This window comes from Acartia tonsa, chromosome 5 (assembly GCF_053477335.1).
Source record: "Acartia tonsa isolate MP-2025a chromosome 5, ASM5347733v1, whole genome shotgun sequence".
Taxonomy (NCBI): Eukaryota; Metazoa; Arthropoda; class Copepoda; order Calanoida; family Acartiidae; genus Acartia; species Acartia tonsa.
In genome coordinates, this window is record NC_137264.1 from 23172351 (window position 1) to 23195412 (window position 23062).

Genomic DNA, 23062 nt, shown 5'->3' on the forward strand with positions numbered 1-23062 from the left:
TAACATTCTACTATTTGTGCTTGTTTCTCTCGTTTAATATACTTTCTTATCGTAGCATAACTCATCTGTATCTTGCGTTTTCCGGCTGTTTTTGACGGTATTTTTGGTATCTTTGAAATCTTTCGTGCGTTTCCCGTCTTTTTTTGACGGCTAAAAAGTATTTTTAATAACAGATTGAATAGACAGACAAACAATCATTATGATATATGAGTATCAACGCATTTGTTATTTAATATTATTATTAATTCCGTAGAAATATCCAAAAATTAATGTCAACACTCAAAAAAGTAATTAAAATCTAAAAATCATCCAACAAATTGTTGCAAGAAAGCTAAAAATCCTCAAATTGCTATACAGACTTTTTAATAATTATTAAAAAGTTGTAAGGCTTTTCAAATTGAAACCTTAATGTTACAGGATTCTACATAGGTACTGTATGATTCAGACTCCGCAGATATAATATAGTTTAAAACCTTATATACCATTAAGTATTCAAATGCGATGAAATCTTTTCGTTGGACGGTCGGACATACAAAAGTTATATAAAATTCTTGTTGCGCTACAAATAATGCACACTTCCCTGTAAATCATAATACAACTATAAAGCTGCGCTTGATAAAGACTTTATTATCCTTGTTTAATTTCAGATAATTTGTTAAAAAAATGTGTTTATATTTAGAATCAATTATTAGCTTAAACATCAATGTTTGTATGATAAATTTATAAGTGAGGTAAGATGAAACAATATCATTACAAATGTCATGTGTTTATTCATTACGGCTGAAGAAATATGTTTTCCAGTTTTTTTTCTCGAAAAAAGTCGGCAGGATAAGAACTGGTTCTCAGCCATACTGAAAAAGTCATGTATAGCAAACTATAACAAATAATTTACCGCGAATATTAAAGTAAAATTAATACCAGTTTTGTTTTAATCTTATGGAAATCACTCTTTAATACGATGCGATATTAGATTAGATTGAACGAGTAACGGAAAGACATTCGAACAAAATCACTTACTAGTAGCTTCGCTACTTAAGATCAGTTATTACAATTTTTTTATCTTATTTTGGGTTGGGGAGGGTGTAGGTAGAATAAAACAAGAGTTTATACAAATAACGTAACATCTATGGTTTTGCTGTTTGAGAGATCTTTGTAAAGACACAACAAAATATAAACACCAAAATGTCATTGTTTGACATTTTGTGAGTTCCAAAGACTTTCTATCAACCATCATTTATTTTACTGGAGAAAGAGACACATTTTATTTAAAAAAAACTTTAAAGCTGTCCAATAAAATTTAGGTTTAAAGCCAAAGAAAATCTTAAGGGATATGAAATTGAAGATAAATTGACGTAAATACCCAATGGTGATAAACAAAGTTATCCATTATGTATGTAGATTAAAATTATTTGTTGGAGATTTAGCGAGTTCAAGATTTCCCAAAGTTTCTCGACGTTCACATCTATAATACAAAGTAGAACGATGTCTGTCTGTCTGTCTGTCTGTTTGTAGCGACCGATCGGGTTCTCCTTTACAGGGTAGCTTCTCATAAGTCCCGGGAAGGTTTATAACTATTTTCTTGGGGGGTGGGACACCCCCAACCCCCCCCCCCCAAAAAAAAATGAAAAATCCCCCTCCCCCTCCAAAATAAAAATTTTCCTTTTTCTTTTTAAAACTAAAATTAAAAATTAAATCTAAAATACGGAAAATTGGTTTGATCAAACCTCTTGGGGCAAAGCCCCTAGAGGCTAGGGGCGAAGCCGCTAGTTATATATAAAATAGATTTGTATAATTGTTCTTAAAACATCTTTGAATTAATCATTAGGTCGATATAAATGAAAATTTAAATACTTAAAATCATAATATGATCATAGTACAAAATCAAAAAAAAGACATAAATTTACAACAAAAAAGTGGATGCTATCTTAAAATTTAAATATATTTTAGAATAGTATTTAGATTTTTTCAGATATTTTTTCATACACCGATTATAAACTTAACCAAAAAAATATTTCAAGTTAAAAATGGATTTAAGCAATGCAATGTATTGAGAATTGAAAAAATGTAATTAACTGCCTTTTTTTTAAAGATACATTTGCCAATATTTTGCCGTCGTTCTGATTATCTTTCTTAATAATTTAGTATTGTTTGTTTGGCCCTTATAGATATTGTCATCCTTGTATATTTTTAAGGTATAACAAATTTATCTAAAAATGTGATCAAATACATTTTACACGTGCGGTTTTACAATACAGGTAGATTAACCTTTTCATAAAGGTTATATTCAGGAAATAAAGCATACAAAAAGTAGTAAAAGGGAGAGAGGGAAATTGTAAATTACAGCGGTACCCAAAGTTTTATAACCATATATTAATGGATATATTATTACTTGAATGTTACACTAGATTTTGATGTTCGCTAAAAAAGTTAAACTCGCAACGGGCTAAAATATCGATACCCCCCAAACACCCCCTTTACCTCATCCCGTCTCCTCCTATTGGATGAATCATAAATGAGTTCTATGTTAGCATTCTAGATTGACGACCATTTTAGACCTGTCCTAATATCCACGTCATTGTTATACTATTTTAAAAACTTTGGGCACTTTTATTGCATTTTGATTGGTTTGCTACCAACTAGTAGTGTCAAAATAATCTGCACAGGGGATAATTTTGTCAATCCTCATTGGGAATATATAATTATTTATTCGTTTATTGTCTTATCCCTTAAGATCTTAAAAAGGTATCGTCAGTTATTGATCCAGTAGAATAAGGATGACAACATCCTTAAAGCGATGCTGAACAAAGCATACAAACGGAGCATAATTTCAAAGTCTAAACAAAATTTTGTTTACATCTTTAGATAAAGAATATTTTGTAATAAGATCATAACTTATTGTCAAAAAATCGTTAAAAAATCAAAAAAATATCCATTAAATCATTTCAAAATATTGTTGTAAAAAGGTAAAATGAATATATGGACTTTCTGGTAATAGTTTAAAACAATAGAACAATTCTAACATGCCTACATTGACGATCAGAGCTATCTATTAAGGACGTATGAACAACTAGTCCTATTTCTTTTTCCATTTTTCTATCCGTGGACAACTAAAATATGCTGGTTATTTAATGAAATAGTCAGTCAATGAATTGGTTAAATCCTAACACAGATCACTGTTTCATTTTGTTGATTGTAATGAAACTTAATTAAATTTGTTTCATATACATATAATAGGCTTCTGGTTTCAATTTACAGAATTAAACAATATTTAGGTTACGAAAGTTTATATTTGCTAGTAAAATTTTTAGTAATTATTGAAAAAAAAACAATTTTTACCCTGTAGTTTTAAAAATATTAAATGAATATGAACAAAAACTTATAAAAAAGGATGCAATATACCATATACCCACCCGACAAAACTATGAATCTGGCAAAGAATGATAATTATGTAAGGTTAGGTTATAGGCTAGAGGGTCGAGCGCCCGCGGCTAGGAAGGCTAGGGGGCCGAGCACTGCGGATAGTTAGGATAGGGGGCCGAGCGCCGCGGCCAGAGATATGGTTTTGTCAAGGGGAGGGGATGGGTACTCAAATTTTCAAAATTGAAAAAAAATCCTAAGAGGATAATACCGAATAATATTATTACCAAGGCCATCTGCTCTGTAACTAACTTTTTGTCTATCTCTCCATTTTTTTCAATGTACGCTTTGCAACCTATGAATATTTTCAGCATTGTTTATTTACAGCAGCTCTGCTTATGGACATAATTATCCTTGTTTATATAAATTGGTGACTGTACCAAAAATTTGCTTTGATTTGAATTGAATTTTATTTAAAATATATATTTGGTTGTAACCCAATATTGTGTTATAAAATTAATTCTTTGCTCTTTAGAAATTGTAAAAATCTTTATGTTATAAAATATTCTTATAAGTAAATCAACTAAATAACTATGTTGTACCCAGGTAGGGGGAGACTTTTGAATTCAAATTATTATGGAACCCATAGTTTTGTTATTACGCTCTCATGCAATAGCTTAAAACTTTTGGAACTTTTTCTAAAACTTGATTTGTTGGTTCAAATTTACAGTGTCTTGACTTCACCAAATAGATTTAATTTACAGAATTGGTAATTTGTTCATCATAATTGGGTAAGTCTCAAAATTTGTACGATCACCTGAACTTATTTAACGCATCGTATCAAAGGCAACTCTCCTCGGATAGTAAAATGAAAGATTAATTCCAGTTTAATTGACCCCGAGTGGCTGAAGGCCCCAGTCAACAAAACTGGAATTGATATCATGATGTTACTATTCGTGAAAAATTGGCTTAAATACGACCAGATACTTATTTTGGCTCAGAACCGGTTCTAATCCAGCTGATATTAACAGGTTTCGAAGCCAAACTGAAAAAGACTTTAGAGCTGCTAAATACTTTCTAAAGAATGTATTCTATTACCTACTATTACCATTTACTATTTCTGTTTTTTATTTTTTTTCTTAAATTGTTTCTAAATGATGTTGCGCTACTTATGCGCATAATTGCACTTGTTAGATATTTTGAATAAAACATATTATATTCATACAAAAATATATTTTCCTATTTTCAAAAGGCTTTTTGTGAATTTAATCTGTAGTATTAAATATTTGGGATCTACTGCAGTTCACGGTAAAATATTGCTTGTAACGAATATTGCCAAAAATCTTTGAATTTTAAAGGCTGCTAGCTGCCAAACGGCTGAACGTACAGATCATACCCGCACACCATTTTAAGCGGTATAAGAAGGCCTACAAACAATCTGAAATAGCCAAGATCCAATGATGCACAGGGAAAGCTTCACTGAAGAAAAAACGAGTAAAATAGGCCTTTTTTGCGCATTTATCTGCACTGCGAGATAATTATGCATTATTGATTTATGGCTATTCCAGATTATTTGTAGGCCTTCTTATGCCGCTTAAAACAGTGTGCGGGCATGATCTGTACGTACTGCCGTTTGGCAGCTAGCAGCCTTTAAAATTCATAGATTTTTAGCAATATTCGTTACCAGCAATATTTTACCGTGAACTGCAGTAGATCCAATATTTGTATAGATTTTTTTTCAAAAGTACACTAAAATTTCAGAGTGTACTTTTTTTGAGGGATAACACAATGGACGATAAGTACATATTCAAACGTGATAAACTTAATTACCATCTACGCAGATTAAATTATTGATGAAATGTTCACTAGTTTGTGACAATATTTAATGAAAATACATGGAGTATCAAGCCAACGAATGGTGGAACGTGTTTACAAAACTTTGGGAACCAGTATTATTTACAGAAGCAGTCCTGTTACGCCTATCAACTTACAAAATAGGATATAATTGAAACGAAAGGACAATGGACAATAAATTTACATACATTACATCCTTAATCATTATTTGTCGAAAAGTTTGGACATATATTACAATAAATTGTCATCAACGTTACCCTAAAATGTTTTAAGCAGGGCTCGGCAGGTGTGCATTAGCCGCCTGTAAGCATGAGAGAAATAAACCTTTTACAATTTTAAAAATCAGCTGGAAGTCCAAACCTGACCCAAAGATGGTATTCCCTCTTCTGAAGAAAAATTACCATTGCATTCAAGCAGGTATAAATTTGAGTCGCGGCTAATGCGCGGCTTCCGAGCCCTTGTTTTAAACTAACGAATGCTAAATCGGCTTTATTTGCATTCTTATTTACAGTCCAAGGTCCCTTTTCTCTATCTAATATACATTTGATAAAGTAAATTAACCACGAAGTAACTTTGCTTCAAGGTTAATATAACTGTGACAGATTAATTTATATTAATTGGTTTTTTTGCTCATTGTCAGTGTCAACTTTTATCAGATCGCACCTACTATCATAGCAATTATATTTTGAGTGCTACTCCCTTATTTTACACTTTTACGTGCTTAAATAACTAAGATATTTTATCAACAAGGTATATTTCACTAATTTGACATTTCAACTAGAATATATATATGGTTAAACTTTGAGTGTGTTAAAAAGACTGGCTTCTTCTACAGGTAGTTTGTGCTTCCTTCTTGTCTGGTTGTCCGCACGCGCAGTATGCATGGTTGTGGTTTATATTTTTCGGAGGTGTTACAAAAGTTGTAACATGCTCCCCCCTCTTTATGAGGCCAACGAGGCAGGAACTTACAATCATTCAGTAACCTGGATTATCTTTTGCAGATTTAGAAGTTATTTTCAAAAGTCGTCTTCAACATAGTAAATGTTTTTGTTTTCAGGTGACAATATGATGATTCAACCAAAATTGCAAGGTAGAAGCTCGCGGAAGATATGAATAATTTGAAGGAGAACTACAACGAACAATTGTGAAGAAGTGGCGCTGCTTCGTATCATTATGATTAGTTTATTACATAGTAAGCAATTACATATTACATATTACAAAATATTAAAAAATGTTAATCAATATCATTTTCTTAATCAAAGGGAAATATTTACTATTTGTATTTAATTGGTAATTGTCATTAAGCATAAAAATATCAAAAGTAAATGATTTTGTAGCAAAAAGTTGATTCAATTTTTCTTTTTGAGTTTTTTAACATATTAAAATACATAGATCACATATTAACAAATGTTTTAAATTACATAAATTTTGTATTACAATTATCAGTGAATTATATTAACTTTGTATCATGATTACTGGCGAAAAAGTTCGAATTGTTAAAGAAAATTTATTATTTTTGCAGTACTATGTAACACAATAAAAAATTAAGAACAAAGATAAATGAATGTCGCCAAAATTATAGTATATACAAATTGTTGATTATAATTATAATAAGAATTGAATATCATAATTATTGTTTTTTTTTGTTTTGTTGATTTTCTTTATATTATAACCAAATAAAGTATGACAACTTGGTTATTATATTGATTCGAACAAGTATTTAATTATAAAGAATGGTTTATAATAATTTCTTCAATCGAATAAAGAAGGGATTATTGATTGATTTATTACTGATTATTAGCCAATTAAAGACTGAATTAACGGCTGATATATTTTACGCGATTTTATAAAGAGTGAATTATAAAATGTTGACGCAATTTTATAAAGAGTGAATTATAAAATGCCTAATTTATGGACGGGTAAATAATATACCAGCTTTAATCATTTTATAAAGAGTGAATTATAAAATGTTGACGCAATTTTATAAAGAGTGAATTATAAAATGCCTAATTTAGGGACAGGTAAATAATGTGCCAGCTTTAATCATTATTCTTGATTAGGATTGACTTGGGGAGATATAAACACAGGTTCTTGTGTATTAGCTGGCGTATACCTTGTACTTCTTCTTGTATTTTCAGTTTTAGTTTTACAACAAGAACAAGTAGCCATAGAGCGGGCGTTGTTATAACAAAATATAACAAATTTTTTAGCGGCAGCGAATAAAACAAGAACTACGCCAGATATAGCTGAATATATTAAGCCTTTGAGTAATATTTCATTTTCCTCTGGGAAAAAGGATATATTAGAATCGTTTTCTGTGTCAATAAAGTTTAGATTAAACTCGGATATAGTGATAAAACCTTTTGACACTATTATGCCTTCATTGAAATAATTACAACCTTCCGATTTTGTACAGTGGTATACAAATAGGTCGAGTATAGAGATTTGTTTGGCATAAGATATATCTTTAAAGATACATATATCACTAGGTTTTTTTATCATAGAACATGTAGGTTTGTTTTGAGTTATTTTGCTTACATAACCATATTTAGCATCAGAGGAGGTGGATATAACTCCAAATTTATTATCATCTAATTCTACATAAGGATCAGCGACTAAAATTTTACAGGTTTCAGCACAAAAAGGCAAGGGGTAAAAAACATTTTTATTTTCGAATTTATTAAGGTAATAATAAAGCTTATTTCCTTGACGAGAAAAATGTGTTTTATCTTGTAGGGCTGCACACTTGAAAAATTTTGCTGACAAAGGTTTATCTTGATATTTTAGCTCGGTAGCGTAAACAATATTTAGAAATTTTAATTCATTTAATATGGGTGATAATATATTGAACATAGCGTCTTCAGATTTATAGCCTTCCTTAAATTTATTACTTAATTTAGTGGTGTCAATATTAACCATTTCTCCGTAATTTACGGTTTTAGTTAAGGTATAAGTGTTTTGAGTGGCTTTAATGTCCATAGCTTTACTATATACGTCAGCCAAAGTTTGGGATTCCGAAATTAGCTTGGTAGCATCAGCCTCCCCTAAGCCAAAATCCAGGAGTTTTTTCCTAACGTTCATTTTAGGTTCCTTTTCTATGCAAACTTGGGGTGTAGAAGTACAAAAAGAAGCTATGTCTTGTTCATCCTGTACTGATCTTAACTCTTCATAGGTAAGGTTTTCAAGATCAAAAGTACACGCTTTTTCAGGTTCACTTAGGGGAATGTTTGTAAAGTCTAATCTGAGTGTACCTGATACAGACATGACTATAAGTTCAAGGAGCTGTCTCCTCAATTCATTTAAGGGCATAAATTCTTGTTCTGATTTAGTTGTTTCTGAATAGGCTACTCCAGTGTGTTTTAATACCTGTTCATAAGTGTGCACAAGATATGTTCTATGCCTATTATTTACCCAACAAGCTAGTATAATCTTAATAGCGTGGTACGTTGAAGCTTTAATCTGCATTGAAGATTTTTTCGGCTTACTATAGTGTGTATCTAATTTTCTTACAAGATCAATTACACGCTTAACCTGTTCATTAATTTTAGCCTCTGTGTAAGGGTCTGGGGTACTAGTTTCTGTTGTACTAGTAGTGGTAGTGGAAGTGGTATCTTGATTAGAACTATCTGAATCAGAATTACGTTTAACTCTGCCATCAGATATTTCATCTAGAGCGTGTTTAAGGGCTGATTGAATGTTAGTTATATAGCAAGTAGTTAGACTGGAATCAAAAAAGGGGCTATAGGATTGTTTAACCCTTTTAGCCTCGGCGATAATCTCATTCCATAAATCAAGTGATTTTGGAGTAGAAGAGCTAGGTAATAATGAAGTAAAAAATGATTTACTAGGAGTTTTTACTTTAATCAAATCACTTATGGCGAGGACTTGTAATGAAAATCCTTTTCTCTCAGTGAATATTTCGTCTACTACTACTAAGGGTGAAAAGTGGGATTTTCCAAGTTTCAATTTTATGTCACCTTCTATGTCTGCTTTATCTAGGTGTAGGAGAAGAAACAGCAAAAGGATATTCAGCCATTTTATTTTCATATTGTCTGAAAGAAATAAAAATATGATTTAAATAAAATTAAAATAATTGTTATTGTTTATATAATACGGCTTTGGTAAACAGTATCAAGGAGACCACAAAAATTAATATAATTTTTGTACAAAACATTACACATGTAATGTAAATATTATACGACTCAACAAAATCGTAAGTAAAAGGAATAATTTTTTAAAATTAAAAATTATAATTAAATCAGAAATAGGTATAATACGGCGCTATTGGTATTATAACCATAATAACACCCCCCTTTTTACAAAAACTGGTATTACTATTGGAAAAAGGCGGTAAGTTGTAAGGTAACTTTGTTATATAAACCAATTTATTTAATAGTTATTTTACAGATCTTGAATAATTAATATTTCTATAGAAAAATAATTAATAAGTTATAATAGAGAATAAGTGATAAGAAATAATATTAATATGTTTTATGTGATATTAAAAATAAGGGAAGGGGGTTAACCGATCATTAATTTTACTACTAAAGCGTTAATATTTATAGATAACAATGGAAATAAATGCGTACCAATTGTTGCAAAATATGCAAAATTTGATAGTGTTAGGTCTAGACCCAGATAAGTGTCTAGATGGTAACCCTTTCCTATTTTTGCATTATGTTTTAAAACCAGAGGTATTTTTGAAATTTTTATTTATAGGCTATTATATGACGTAGTAAGTAACAATTAAAGTTGGTTAAATATTAAGGTATTAAGAACAATATTAATTTAACTTTCTTTTCGATTTCTGATGAGAAATTAAAAGCAAAAATTTACTTTATTAAATAATAATACTAAATTAGGGCGTTCAAGGAACCATTAATTGTTGTGTGTTGACAAACAGATATTTTAATATTAAAAATTCGTAGGATTTCGAGCCGAAATTAAACGATGTATGTGGAGTGGGGTTTAACAACGCCGTTGTGAAGCAGCTTGATCTAGGAGATGAAGATAGGTCTTATCCTTTATTGATAGCCTTGACTTTCTTCGCTACGTATTCCTGCATCATCACTTTTTATTTGTTATACAAAGGTATTTTTTAATATTACATATTGTAGAAATAAAACAACAAATTTTTATTTTATTTTTTTTATTAGCATGTTTGGCTGCATTTTTTATTACATTTATACATTATAATTATGCGACAATAATTTTTACAATCGTGGATGCATAATACATAAGGTTTAGCAAGTATGATTGCATGACATATTATACGTTTACAATAACGTTTTTGCAAGTATGGTTGCATAATACATTATAGGTTTATATGGTATCAAAATAAGTACGTAGGGAAATAGATCCTTAAAAATCTTTTTGTGCATAAGTGTCATATTCTACTTATTTAATTAATAAGCGCAATTTGATTCTTGAAATAATGATAAAATAGGTTATACTCTAATGCAAGCAAAAAGTTTTATTTGATCTATAATTAGTGCTACATTTAGCAAAACTTTTTATATCAATTGTTTAATGTGTAATTTTAGTCAGTATGACAACTAAAAAGTTTGATAGGGATTCTATATTTTTAGTCTGTATGACGACTAAAAGTTTATAGAAAATTTATATTTTTAGTCTGTATGAGGACTAAAAGTTTATAGAGTTTTCACATTTTTATGTGTATTTTTGAATTTTAGTCAGTATGACAACTAAAGGTTTATAGGGTTTTTTATATTTTTAGTCTGTATGACGACTAAAGGTTTATAGAGATTTTATATTTCTAGGCGACCAAAAGTTTTTATAATATCCATATTAATCCGTGGGCGTAATTAAGGTTATTTTATTATTAACTATTTAAAATGTTGATTGCAATAACAACAGCTCATTTTACAAAAACTTTTCATAATCATTTATTGCAAATGATCCATCTTTTAAATAGATTTATTATCATATAATATGCATATAATATTTTACAAAATTTTTACAAGTACAGATAAGTAAATATGACATATATGAATATTTAATTATGGGCTTTTCTTTTTTTATTGGTCATGGCTGCTCCCGCTGGTGTAGGACCGGCTGCAGTTATGGATAGAAAATGTTGTATAGCTTGAATAAACCCTTTTTCATCTGATATTTCTTTCGTTATGACTTGGTTGTTTAAAATATTTGTCATTAAATTAACGAAATCCGCGGCTTGCTCAGAATCGGTTTTCTTTCCAAATTCTGGGTCATTGAGGGTATTATTCAATGTTATCGTGATGTCTTTAACCACAGAAAGTGCGGCATCAGCGTTTTCTTTGCAGGATTGAAATCCAGTGTCTTCACATTCCCGAAAAATTTCGTTTTCAGGATTTTCAATGTCAAAGGCATGGAACATAATGCTGTAATTGGCTGGCATGTATTTTTTACACATATTTAGTAGCCTAGTTGTAGCATTTAAAGTTTGTTCTTTGTCATTAAGAGTATTTTGAATTGTTTCAACTTTAATTTCTAAGTTCTTATTATCATCTGCAATGTTTTTTATTCTTTCTAGCGAATGAGTGTACTGATTGTCCTTCATTGTATAATTTGTTAATGATTCTTCATATTTCTCCTGTAAGGATGTAATTTCAGGTAATATATCTGTTGAACTTTTAACATTGAGTTTTCTCATAATTCTGGTTTTAAACTTTTCATCTTGATCTCTATCATATTTCAGTTGATCTAATTCTTTTTGGACAAGCTCTAAAGTAGAGTTTTGGTCATTTTGTTTGCTTATTTCTTGCCTAGCAACATGCAAATCATTTTCCAATTCAGATAAAGTTTGGTTTTGTACTTTTAGATTTTCTATTTCTTCTTTTAATGATTGTATGGTTTTTTCAAGAGTTTGTTTTTCACATTCAAGTTGCTGTTTTTTGTTGTCAGGGAGTGTACAGCTAAAACTAATATTTGATACCTTTGTCATTAATTGGTTAGACAGGTCATCAAATTTATTAGCAAGAAAATCTTGAATGGTTGGTTCTGTATTAACCGAGAGTACTTTGTTTTCAACCATTTCTGTGTCTTCTTCAAGGTTAACATAAGAATGTCCCGCTATTGTTTCAGACGGGTTAACAAATGAAAGTCCTGCTACTTGTTCTAATGGCTGAATATAATGATATGGACTAGTCAATGTTTGGGATTGTTCTGCAGTAGATGTTACATATGGGCCTGATATAACCATTTGTTGAGGCTGATAAATTTGTTGGTTATAAAGTGGAACATTTTGTTGAGGTGGGACATTTATTTGAGAATGGGAAATTGAATTTGAGGTAGCTACATAAGGTGCTGACGTCACATGAGAGACAGCAAAGCTACTGTGCGGTGCTACAGAGACCGCAACATTTGCCGCAGGTATGGTTACAGGTACTGTGGTGTTAGTACACACTGTAGGTACAGGGCTAAGATCCATTAAGGAAGGGATGGTTTGAATGTTATATCGCTTTTCATACTGATCAATTAAGTGGGGTGGTAATGGGTATAACTTATTGTTTCTCAGCCAATGAACGCAGTCTGTATTGATTTCAAATCTGAAACCCTCTTTGCCAACATAGCGGTGGCTTTGCAAATAACTGATTTTTAAATGAGATTTACATTTGTTGAATAAAGCAAGATTCATTAAATCAATGGAACAGACATTGTGCATAAAATATGCAATCGCCGAACAATTAATCAAAGCAAAGGTTATAAGAAGGGACTGAGCTGCTATTTCGGATTTAAACCATTCCTGATAAACATAGTAGCCGTGCAAATACACGATACCAGTTCTGGCGGAATATAGGTTTTCAAGTTCATCGCAAAGGTTGCGGCTTAAATGTGCTAACATTACAAGAATTGTGTCACTGGTTGTTACATTAAATGAGGTACAATTAAAAAGGGCATGTTTAAGTTTGGTAAAACAAGATTTTAGTACTTCGTCGCATTTAAAAACTAATTTTTCAATCAGATGTACAGAACGAGTAGTATGGGGTTTTGTGTAATAAGATTTGCTTTCCAGGGACTCAAGGTACACCACTTCGAGGTGTTTTTCATTCGAAAGAAAAGGGGAAACTTTTTCATACACAGTTTTTATATAGTCAACAACTATGTTCGATTGGGTATTGCTGGGCAAATTAAATCTCGATAGAACATCCTTTTTATCAACAATCTTTCTTCTAAAATTAAATACATTGATATCAAATAAGAGGGATGAAAATACTACTTGATTTTTTCCAGCATTTTTTACATGGGCTACAATTTGTTGGGTGAGAGCTGTTAGATCATTAGGAGCAAGGTTATACTTTTTTTTGACTATGAAAAAATTGTTGCTTAAGGAATTGGGAAGTTTAGCATTGTGCTGGCTAGATACAAACATACCGCCAGTTTTTGATATGACGTGAAGCGTGTTAGCCGAGCACAGATCAGGCTCGGCTGCAGGAAGGGACAAAAATATTTTATTTCGGTTTGGGTTAGTAGCTATATAAGGGTCAACCGGGGAATCCTTTTTTTCTTCTCGGTAGAAATCTTGATGAACTTTTGGGCTGTCCATGGGGATTCCGATGTTTGTTGGCGGTTGATTCATTTTTAATTCCTTAACATGAAAAATATTGTTTTAATAAGGATTGTGCTATGTAATATTAAAACAACATGGAAATATTGGTCTAAAAATATTGGTCTTTTCAGGTTTAAATATGAAAATATGATTTTAACTAAGGATTGTGCTATGTAATATTAAAACAACATGGAAATATTGGTCTAAAATGATATAACTAGGGATTTAGCTATGTAAAGTTGTTTAATGTCATTTCAGGCTTAAACAGTAATGATTGTGCTATGGAATATTAAAACAACATGGAAATATTGGTCTAAAATGATTTAACTAGGGATTTAGCTATGTAAAGTTGTTTAATGTCATTTCAGGCTTAAACAGTAATGATTGTGCTATGGAATATTAAAACAACATGGAAATATTGGTCTAAAATGATTTAACTAGGGATTTAGCTATGTAAAGTTAATTATTTAATGTCTTTTCAGGTTTAAACAGTAAGAGAAAATTGATGGTGCAGGGTAAAGTTGATAAGGCGAATGATTTACCTGCGAAGCAAACCAGTATTGAAATGAGCGAGTTGTCTGTTCCTACTGTGAAGGAAGAGGGAGCGAAGGTGAAATCAGAGTGTACCTGAATACAATTTTAATTTTATTTAATTTGTATAACTTGTATCACCCCTCTTTTTCTTTTGATTTGTCCTAATTTAATTTAATATTAAGAGTAAGGCTTTTTAATTATTTTCAGAGCAGTATATGAAAAAAACTTTTAGTTCTTTAATAGCCATATAGCAAGAATGTTGGATGTGACTTTTTCCTGCCGCGACAAAGAGTCGTGTGTGACCGAGTGCCAGGATGTTCTGGCCAAAAGGACAGCCGAATATTTTGTTAAGTCTGAAAGTTCTTTAGCCTCCATTATTGACTTATTAAGGTAAATTTATAGTATTTAAAATTTAAACCACTTCAGTACAAATATTACTTATTAAAGTTTGAATTGAAATGCTTAAATAAGGCGCTGAATTTTGTTTAATAATATGAAATGAGAAGAAAAATATATTTAAATTGTTTATGTACATGTATATATATATATGTATGTATGTATATATATGTATGTAATTTTGCGTCACAAAAAGGGGTTGTTGTATTTCATAATGTACCTTGACATTGGCGCTCCAATAAACGTAGTGCGCACTCGAAAAACCGGTAATTTTATACCTAAAGGGCTGGAACTTTTTGGGGTTTTTATTTCAAAAATATAATTTGTGTACATTAATGTGCAATTTCTATTACTTTTTCGCGATTTTTTGGTATGTTTTTGAGCATAAAAACACTATTTACTTGAAAAATCAGGAAGATAGTATTTTATGAGCGCACACTTTATTGTTTGCGTGAGTAGTGTAAAAACATTGACCACTTTTGAGATTTGAATTTTCCGATATTCACGAAACCCAACTAAAAACCGTTACAAATTGTATACAAATATAAGACCATATCGATCGTTATGGTAATGTGTAGACAAATACTTTTCTGAAATATTTATTCCATATCTGCGTATTGTGCAGACATAAAAATATAAAATAATATATCTTAATGCAGATTGGTTATGTAATATATATATTTACATCCGTCTTTATATAGATATATTTTTTAGATACATATTATAAATTTACGTATTTTTTAAGGGAAAAAGAAACCGGTGATGAGATCAAGTACAACAAGATGAATCTGACCTCGGATACTAGACAAGCGGTCTTCAATGCTTTATTGGGATTCAAGGTGAGTTTTACCTTATATAATTCTTCAATATTAGGTACAAACTGCGATGTTTTATGGAGGATGGTCGATCCTGAAAAATAAGAATATTTTTAGGGATTTTTATATCCAATATATAACTCGTTATGAAAAAGTTTTTAATAGTTAATTTTTTAGGAAACTTATGGACTCGATGGACTTGCAAGAGATTTTTATATCCAATATACAACTTGTTATGAAAAAGTTTTTAATAGTTAATTTTTAGGAAACCTATGGACTCGATGGACGTCATGCTTGCAAGAATGAAGCTAACGGATGGTTACTTCTGATTGTTTTTGTACTTTCATGTTTCTTGGTAAGATAATTTACAAAACACTTTTACTGGCTTCAAAAGCAAATACTTATAATTATTATTTTACTTCATAATAAATAATTAATAAGCATTTTGTTGTGTAAATATTAAAGATGCGGTATAAGCAAATAAAAACGTTTATTTATGTATCACAAAGAATAGAAATTTGATTTAGTTTAATTGCGTAGATAAGAATCAATTCCGCAAGCAAAAAAAGAACCTTGTGAACGAAAGGGGAGAAAAATTTTTCATTCAACGGCTAGGCGAAACTATAAGACTCAATTATCTTGCCGCAATCGCGGACGTGATTAGTTACCCCCCTTTTTTATAATGTTGGTAACATAATTTCCTAACTAAGTTTTATATATTATTTATGTTACATAACAAAGAATATTTTTCAAGCCTTTATTTTCTTACACACACAAAGAAGTTTGGGAACTAGTTGTTTAACAACAAAAGATAATATACTAACAAGTTAGAAAAATAGGGTCTAAATAATTCTATTTTTATTTTAATTTTTATTTAGGTTTCTGCAGTTGTTTTAGCAGCTGTAGTTTTCAGCCTGAAGAGATGTAAGGAGTACTATCAAGGACGGGCTAACGAGAGACGCAAGAAGAAATTGGAACATATGGAGCAGGGGAAAACATTGTTACAAAAACTCGAGCATATAGATGCGAAAATCGAAAACCATAGGGCCGCGTCCACTTTAAACAGAAGTTACAAGGCTGAGTCGGTTAAGCCGGAACATTTGTTAGACACCGATTCTGAATCTAAGGAATTGGTGGAGTTTGACCACCAATGGAGACTAAATAAAATTAGGGCGCATTGTTATGAACAGAAAAAGGCTAATGAAGGTCTTGATTATAATTTTGTATCTACTATGTGCGATGACCCAGTAAATCCTGTAAGTAAGGACAATGTTAAGGACAGTGTAAATGACAATTAACTTAATGTTTGAAATTAGTAACCTGTTAGTATTTTACTCAATAGCGCAAGTTGGTAGGACTTTTATATGTAGTGGTTAGTTATCATTTCCGTTTTTGCTTAGATTCTTTCATTGCTTAACAAATCCTTATTGTTTGTAGGAAAAAATAACTATTAAATGTTAATTTGATGTAAAGGTAATAATAATAAAATAACTGTTTTGTAATTGACGTTTTTCTTGTATGTCAATCATTAATTGTTATCTATTATAAAAATGTACAACCTATTGATATGTTATTAAAATTCATTACACGTAATAAAATTTAAAAATAAAATAATATTGCAAATTTGTTTTTAACTTGCGGAAATTGTAAAACGTTAGTAGGGCTTAGTTTAACCCGGATGCCAAGCCTAGTAAAGCTAGTTTTTATGTTGCTTTGTCATGCTATTTCGTGCTAGGTAGAATATCTTGTTTTGCACAAGAAGGTGTTCTTATTTTTTCCGCAAATTGTTTAATTTACAATATAAAGGATGGAATTATGTGTAAAATAATTGGTAAAAGAATTTGCATTGGCTTTAGAACAAATATACTTGTATAACGATTTAAAATACAAAAACACTAGTATAATGATGTAATACTAATATTTGGTATATAAGTCTTTTTAGCCAGTTTTGCAAAACATTTGCAAAAAATAATATACCGCGGTTCTGCATAGCTTGCCCTGGTACAGAAACGCCTTTTTAGAAAGTGCGTACCGTACCGGATAGGTTTACCACTAAACCATTAGGCTAGCTATGGATGTACTACAAATTTTTACTTTTACACATTATGTTTGATAAATATCGTTTTAGCGTATTTTAAATATATTTTAATAATTACCTTTTTATGTTTTTGTAGTTTTTTGCCTTTATACAAGATAGGGTAGGACACGGGGGTATTCAAGGTTCCTATAATATTAAAAGATTAACATTAAAGATTTAATTGTTCATTTTTTAAAGAGACATTTTTCAACATGGAGAAAAGATTTTATATCAGACATGAAGATGGTTGTCTTTTAAAATATAACAATATAAAAATTGAGCGAAAATAATTTCCGTTAAATATTTACCTTTAAGTCTTTTAATAGTATAGGATGTGTGTTATTTTGATGATATAACTCGATGAATGCGTTATCCTTCCGTCTGAAAGAAAAAGGCAATTTTATAAAAAATGTTTATGAGGTTTGCTAATTTTACAATTATTTTTTATTAACATTCAGAATATATAAACCATAAGTCACAATGTTTGGGATATTATGTACAGTAGATATAATAATAGGATACATACTCATAAATATCTTAGTATGGAAAGATATATACATCGAAAAGGGTCTTTAATAAAGGGGGAATACATTATATAGTAATATACACATAAATATCTAGTATGAAAGACATTTTCTTGTGTAAATAAAGGTAAAGGAAAAGAAAGAGATTGATTTCTTTATTCCTCTAATATAGTTTCTAAATCATTTATGCTATTTTCATTGTTGTCTAAATCGTGATTTTCGTTACTGTATAATTCATCCTCGCTAGATGAAGAATCTAGGTAATTAGGTTCTTGGATATCTTGGTTTTTATTTTTATCTAAATTCCTCGGTTTTAAAACTGGTATGTTAAAGGGCGAATATAGGTTCGATATGATATGAGCTTATATGAAAGGTGCCATTTCATACTTTTAGAATATCTATGCCAAATTTAAAAATTCAAAAAAATCCTTAAGTAGATTTTGCAATTTTCTGTTTCAATTGAACATATGATAAATGAGATTGACAACAAACGGTTTATTTTAGCCCTTTACAAGACTTTTTTTTGACTATTTTGCTTAAGTTTGATTGACTATTACAATGGCACGCATCTTAAATGATAATTTAAATGTTTATTATTTTAGATAATATACTCTTTAATTCAATTTTTAAAAAGCGTAGAAATAATTTGCGTAAAAGTTTTGACTAGGGTAAATAATACGTCTTAAAGTTTATTTTCTGTACAAAGATCATTGGTTAATTCTGGAAAATATAAAAACCCTGATGTACGCAATTTTAACACACACACACACGAACCTAAAAAAAACAGGGATTTGAAATCATTCTTCCTCCAAGAAAATTTTATCAATTATTTTTTTTTACTTTTTACATTATTTGATGTTTTTTTAAACTTTTAAATATTTTACTTTATATAATTTGTATTAAGGTAGAAGATGGGTATATTTACCCCTGATTAATTGGTTTCCACGTTATTACGACTATCCTTTACGAAAGCTTTTTAATTCACCCTTGCTACGAAGCCTTGTGTGATGCTAGGGTAATTGAGTTCTTAGGGAACCACACTTATTACATAATATTATCTTGAGTTAGAAAGGTTTTAAGCTATAAACAGACTTATACAATTAGATATGTCAATATCCTTAAGTTATTTATAATCTATATAATGGCACCTTTGAAATAAGCTCATATTATATCAAACCTATATTCGCCCTTTAAACAGTTCATTTATATTGTCATATGAAAGCAGTTTAAAGGCTTCTGCCAATGATTTGTCAATATCGAGTTTAGAAAGTTTATTAAAATTAACCTTCTTTAAATCGCTTGCGTGACGCATAACCACTTGACCGGAAATTTGATTTTGAATATGTATTGTTTGATCACTACGGTCAACAATTTTATAAGGTACAAGGCCAAACAGTGGCTTATATTTAAAACCGTAGCTTTTGTCGTTTAATTTGGTAAAAACAATATCGTTAATATGAAAACTATGGTCTATTCTATTTTTATTTTTCTTATCGGAATTGCGCATTTTGTATTGAACTACTCTATCTCTACAATCTTTGATTAGTTGTTGGACCTCTAATTTATATTGTTCTGAGTATAGATTTAAATTATCATTCAACACATACTGAAAAACATTTTCGGTCGGATCCTTAAATTCACCATCCATTATTCCATCTAAAGAATTAAATTGAATATTATATGGTGACAATTTTTCATTTAAAAAGGGGATTTTATTTAGCATTGCGCAACTTATAGACAAGATATGACTAAGATCTAATGTAGTATATTTTTCTCTATAAATTCGCAACATTTCATTTGTGGTACGGACGGCGCGTTCGATAAATCCACGTGATTTAGATTTAAGGATTGAGCTGTTAAGAACTTTAATATTAAGATTATTAAAATAATTCATTATTAACTTGCTTTTGTAAATTGAAGCATTGTCGCTAATAAATGAAGCAGGTATGTCATGAACTGAGAAGTAGTTACTCAGGCAGTTCATAATAGCTCTAGATGTTTTAGATTGAAGAATATATATACTAGTATACGTTGAGTAAACGTCTTTAATTATTAGCAATGCTTTAGGGTCTTGTTTTCTAACCTTATTTTCAAAGGTAGGTAGCTCGAGAAGGTCAGAATAAATGAGCTTATTAGGAGAATTAATGGAGTTATTAAAGGTAGATCCTTCTTTTAGGCGCAAAGAGTTTGGCTTATTCTGAATACAAAGTAGGCAGTTAGCAGTTAGATTATCACAAATGAGTTTTGCTAATTTTCTGTTATTGAAATAATAATAATTGTTTACATAATTCCAGAGCCTTTGATTTCCCATATGCATCAGCGAGTAATGGATAAAGCAAATGTAAGGTAAATATAGTATTTGAGGTAGCAAAATTTTACCATCTATAAATTTTATTGTATGAGGGAGGGAATCAGGGCAGTTTTTTTCTGCCAGTTGTAGTTTTATAAAATTTGGCGTAGACAAATACTCTTTAAATTTATCTGAAAAGTATTTTCCTACGTTGGGAAATTTAGTATGTACTCTTTTTACTGAATAACCTTCTTTTTCATTGCTATTATTACCCAAAATTGGAAATTCTGATATAGTTAGGTAATCATCAGTATAATAAGGCTTTACACTATTATTAAAAGTTGAAATTTCGATTGGACAGAGGCGTGACCAAACATCAGCCAAATTTTGTTTGTCTGTTACATGTATGAAATATAACGCCGTACCTTTATACCAGAAGTATAATTTATTAGCTAAATTATCAATTTTGACATTTCGTGATGAAAACTTATGTCTTGTTAATACTCCTTTGACTACCATTGAATCTAACAAAAGGTAAGTGCATTTGTTAGTAATTTGAGGTTCATAATATCTTAGGCTAGCATATACACTAAAAATTTCTAGATATGCTATACCTTGTTTTTCTAGACAACCTAAGGGAATCGCTTTAGAGTAAAAGCTAACTATTTTAACCAAATGTTTGTTCATTTCATATGTGTTATTTTTAATGATATTTATAAAATAGTCTTTAAATTCTGATAATGTCATAAGATTAGGTCCGAAGCGTAGCACAGTTTTTTTACAGAGAATGTTGGGTGTTTTTACATTCAATCCATAAATTAAGGAATCATGGAGTAAGAAACATATATCTTCGCTATAATTTCCGATTTTAATTGTACTACAGGGTGTAGAAAATACTATATTTGTTTTAAACATTTTTGTACACCCATATAATAGGTAATACAAAATATGATCATTGTTAATCAAAAAATCAGTATTTAATTGCTGAATTGTTTTACAGAAAACTTCCTTATGTAGCGTAGACAAACATTCCTTTTTATTGGTATAAGGCATGAACTCTACAAAATCGTAATCATAGAGATTTAGGATGGTATATAAGTGTGTCATGGCGCTAGTAAAATCTTCTGGAAAAGATCTATGATTAAGTTTTCTTGCTGTTTTAAAAATACTTTCTATAATGTTTTCATTTAAACATATATATTCTGTATCTTTAGGATAGGGATGAATAATATTGGGATCAATTTTGTGCGAAGTAATAGGGAATTTTTTAACGCATTCTGACATATTGACATTCAGCAGTACTGATCCTATACTATAATGTGACGCGTCTGTTAGTAAGACGTTAACGCTGTTTTCACTAGGGACATCAATAAACCTTTCGGTTTTTGATAATAACTCTTTAATTTTAGAAAAAGCTAGTTTAGCTTCTGAATCATAAATAAAAGGGTTTAATTTTTTATATAATAGATTACATTGTTCATGAACAGAAAGGGGAAAAATAGATCTATAGTAATTTATTTTGCCTAACAAACTTTGCATTTTTTTCAAAGAATCAGGTTCCCCTAAAGTTGTTATTTCATTAAGTTTTTTATCAGGACAAAGGATTTTTCTATTCTTAATTTTATACCCAAGAATATGAATTTCATCTGAACTATCTAAATCAAAAGCAAGTGTACATTTAGAAGTTGAAATTTTTACTCCTATCAGGTGTAACCTGTTTAAAAGTTTTTCTATTTCTAGAATATGATTTTGTAATTCTTCCTCTGATTCAGAATATAAGATAATATCATCCATAAAAATAAGTAAATTTTGAATAAAATCTAATTGACCATTTTTGTCTAAGTGCAAGTATTTTTGCATGGTCTGAACGAGGTAGGACGGTGTTTGGCAGAATCCCGTAAGAGCGCGTTTCATTATGTATGCTGCTTTCTCTGTCAAAACATTCATCGCCCCAGAATCCATGCTTTCTTTGTCTACCTGAATGCTATAAAAGCATTTTTTCAGGTCAATTGTGGTTATATATTTAGATTTTTTAATGATTGGGCTTAACAGATTTTTGTAATCAGGGAGTGCGGCACTTGTTCCCCCAAAAGCAGCTTCATTGCTGTATTTGGCATCTATTATGATGCGAGGTAATTCTGACTTATCTTCGCTGCGGCTAGGGACAGTAAAGACAGGGTTGCCAAATGACATGTGTGGGGGAGCTATCTCAGCATACCCATTTTGAAGAAGTAGATCAAAGAATTTATCGACAGCTTCTCTGTCTGTTGCTTTAAGGCTATAAGGCTTTGTATTACGATATACAGGGCTGGATAATTTTACTGACATTTTGGGTATAAAAGATTCATTGAGGGATCCGCAATCAAAGGTATGCTTTGAGTAAACTTGCAGATCATAAATTAAATTAGCTATTCTTGATTTAACCTTTTCAAATTGGCATGTAATTGAATCTTTTATATCTTGTACTGTAGACAACTTTGTTTCTAAAACATCTGAGATGTTAAGTCCGATGTCTAAATCATTTTGAAAAGATTGAAAAAACTCATTTTCATCTATTACATTTGGGGATGGTTCAACCTCTTTTTTTATTGTTTTATCTATTTTATTAATAGTTGTATATTTGTCAGTATACAATATTAAAATATGGGAAATTAAGTTATTTAGCAA

The 23062-nt window shown here is 30.3% G+C and overlaps 2 protein-coding genes and 1 long non-coding RNA gene across 3 annotated transcripts in view; all 3 read left to right on the forward strand.

Moving 5' to 3' along the window:
* The first annotated feature begins 645 nt into the window (after positions 1-645).
* The window catches only part of LOC145318452 (uncharacterized), a 28515-nt gene continuing 6098 nt past the window's right edge, over positions 646-23062 (forward strand). Inside the window, exon 1 of the long non-coding RNA XR_013879338.1 lies at positions 646-731. This is a non-coding gene — a long non-coding RNA (uncharacterized LOC145318452). The remainder of the gene's footprint in view (positions 732-23062) is intronic.
* LOC145319049 (uncharacterized) lies at positions 9713-14501 on the forward strand. The gene is made up of 3 exons (XM_080160871.1): positions 9713-9905; positions 10140-10302; positions 14242-14501. Exons 1-3 carry the CDS (start codon positions 9783-9785, stop codon positions 14388-14390), a joined length of 435 nt encoding a protein of 144 aa, XP_080016997.1. The 5' UTR covers positions 9713-9782; the 3' UTR covers positions 14391-14501.
* On the forward strand, positions 14098-17127 carry LOC145319046 (uncharacterized). Its single transcript, XM_080160870.1, has 4 exons — positions 14098-14683; positions 15435-15528; positions 15770-15859; positions 16383-17127. The coding sequence occupies exons 1-4, from the start codon at positions 14550-14552 to the stop codon at positions 16800-16802; spliced, it is 738 nt and encodes a 245-aa protein (XP_080016996.1). The 5' UTR covers positions 14098-14549; the 3' UTR covers positions 16803-17127.

Bases quoted from the DNA above. Each gene is read 5' to 3' on its own strand.
- LOC145319049 (XM_080160871.1), top strand. From the start codon at position 9,783: ATGGAAATAAATGCGTACCAATTGTTGCAAAATATGCAAAATTTGATA. The intron at 9,906-10,139 runs GTATTTTTGAAA...AAAAATTCGTAG, and splicing joins ATTATGTTTTAAAACCAGAG to GATTTCGAGCCGAAATTAAA. The intron at 10,303-14,241 runs GTATTTTTTAAT...ATGTCTTTTCAG, and splicing joins TTTTTATTTGTTATACAAAG to GTTTAAACAGTAAGAGAAAA.
- LOC145319046 (XM_080160870.1), top strand. From the start codon at position 14,550: ATGTTGGATGTGACTTTTTCCTGCCGCGACAAAGAGTCGTGTGTGACC. The intron at 15,529-15,769 runs GTGAGTTTTACC...GTTAATTTTTAG, and splicing joins ATGCTTTATTGGGATTCAAG to GAAACCTATGGACTCGATGG. The intron at 15,860-16,382 runs GTAAGATAATTT...ATTTTTATTTAG, and splicing joins TTGTACTTTCATGTTTCTTG to GTTTCTGCAGTTGTTTTAGC.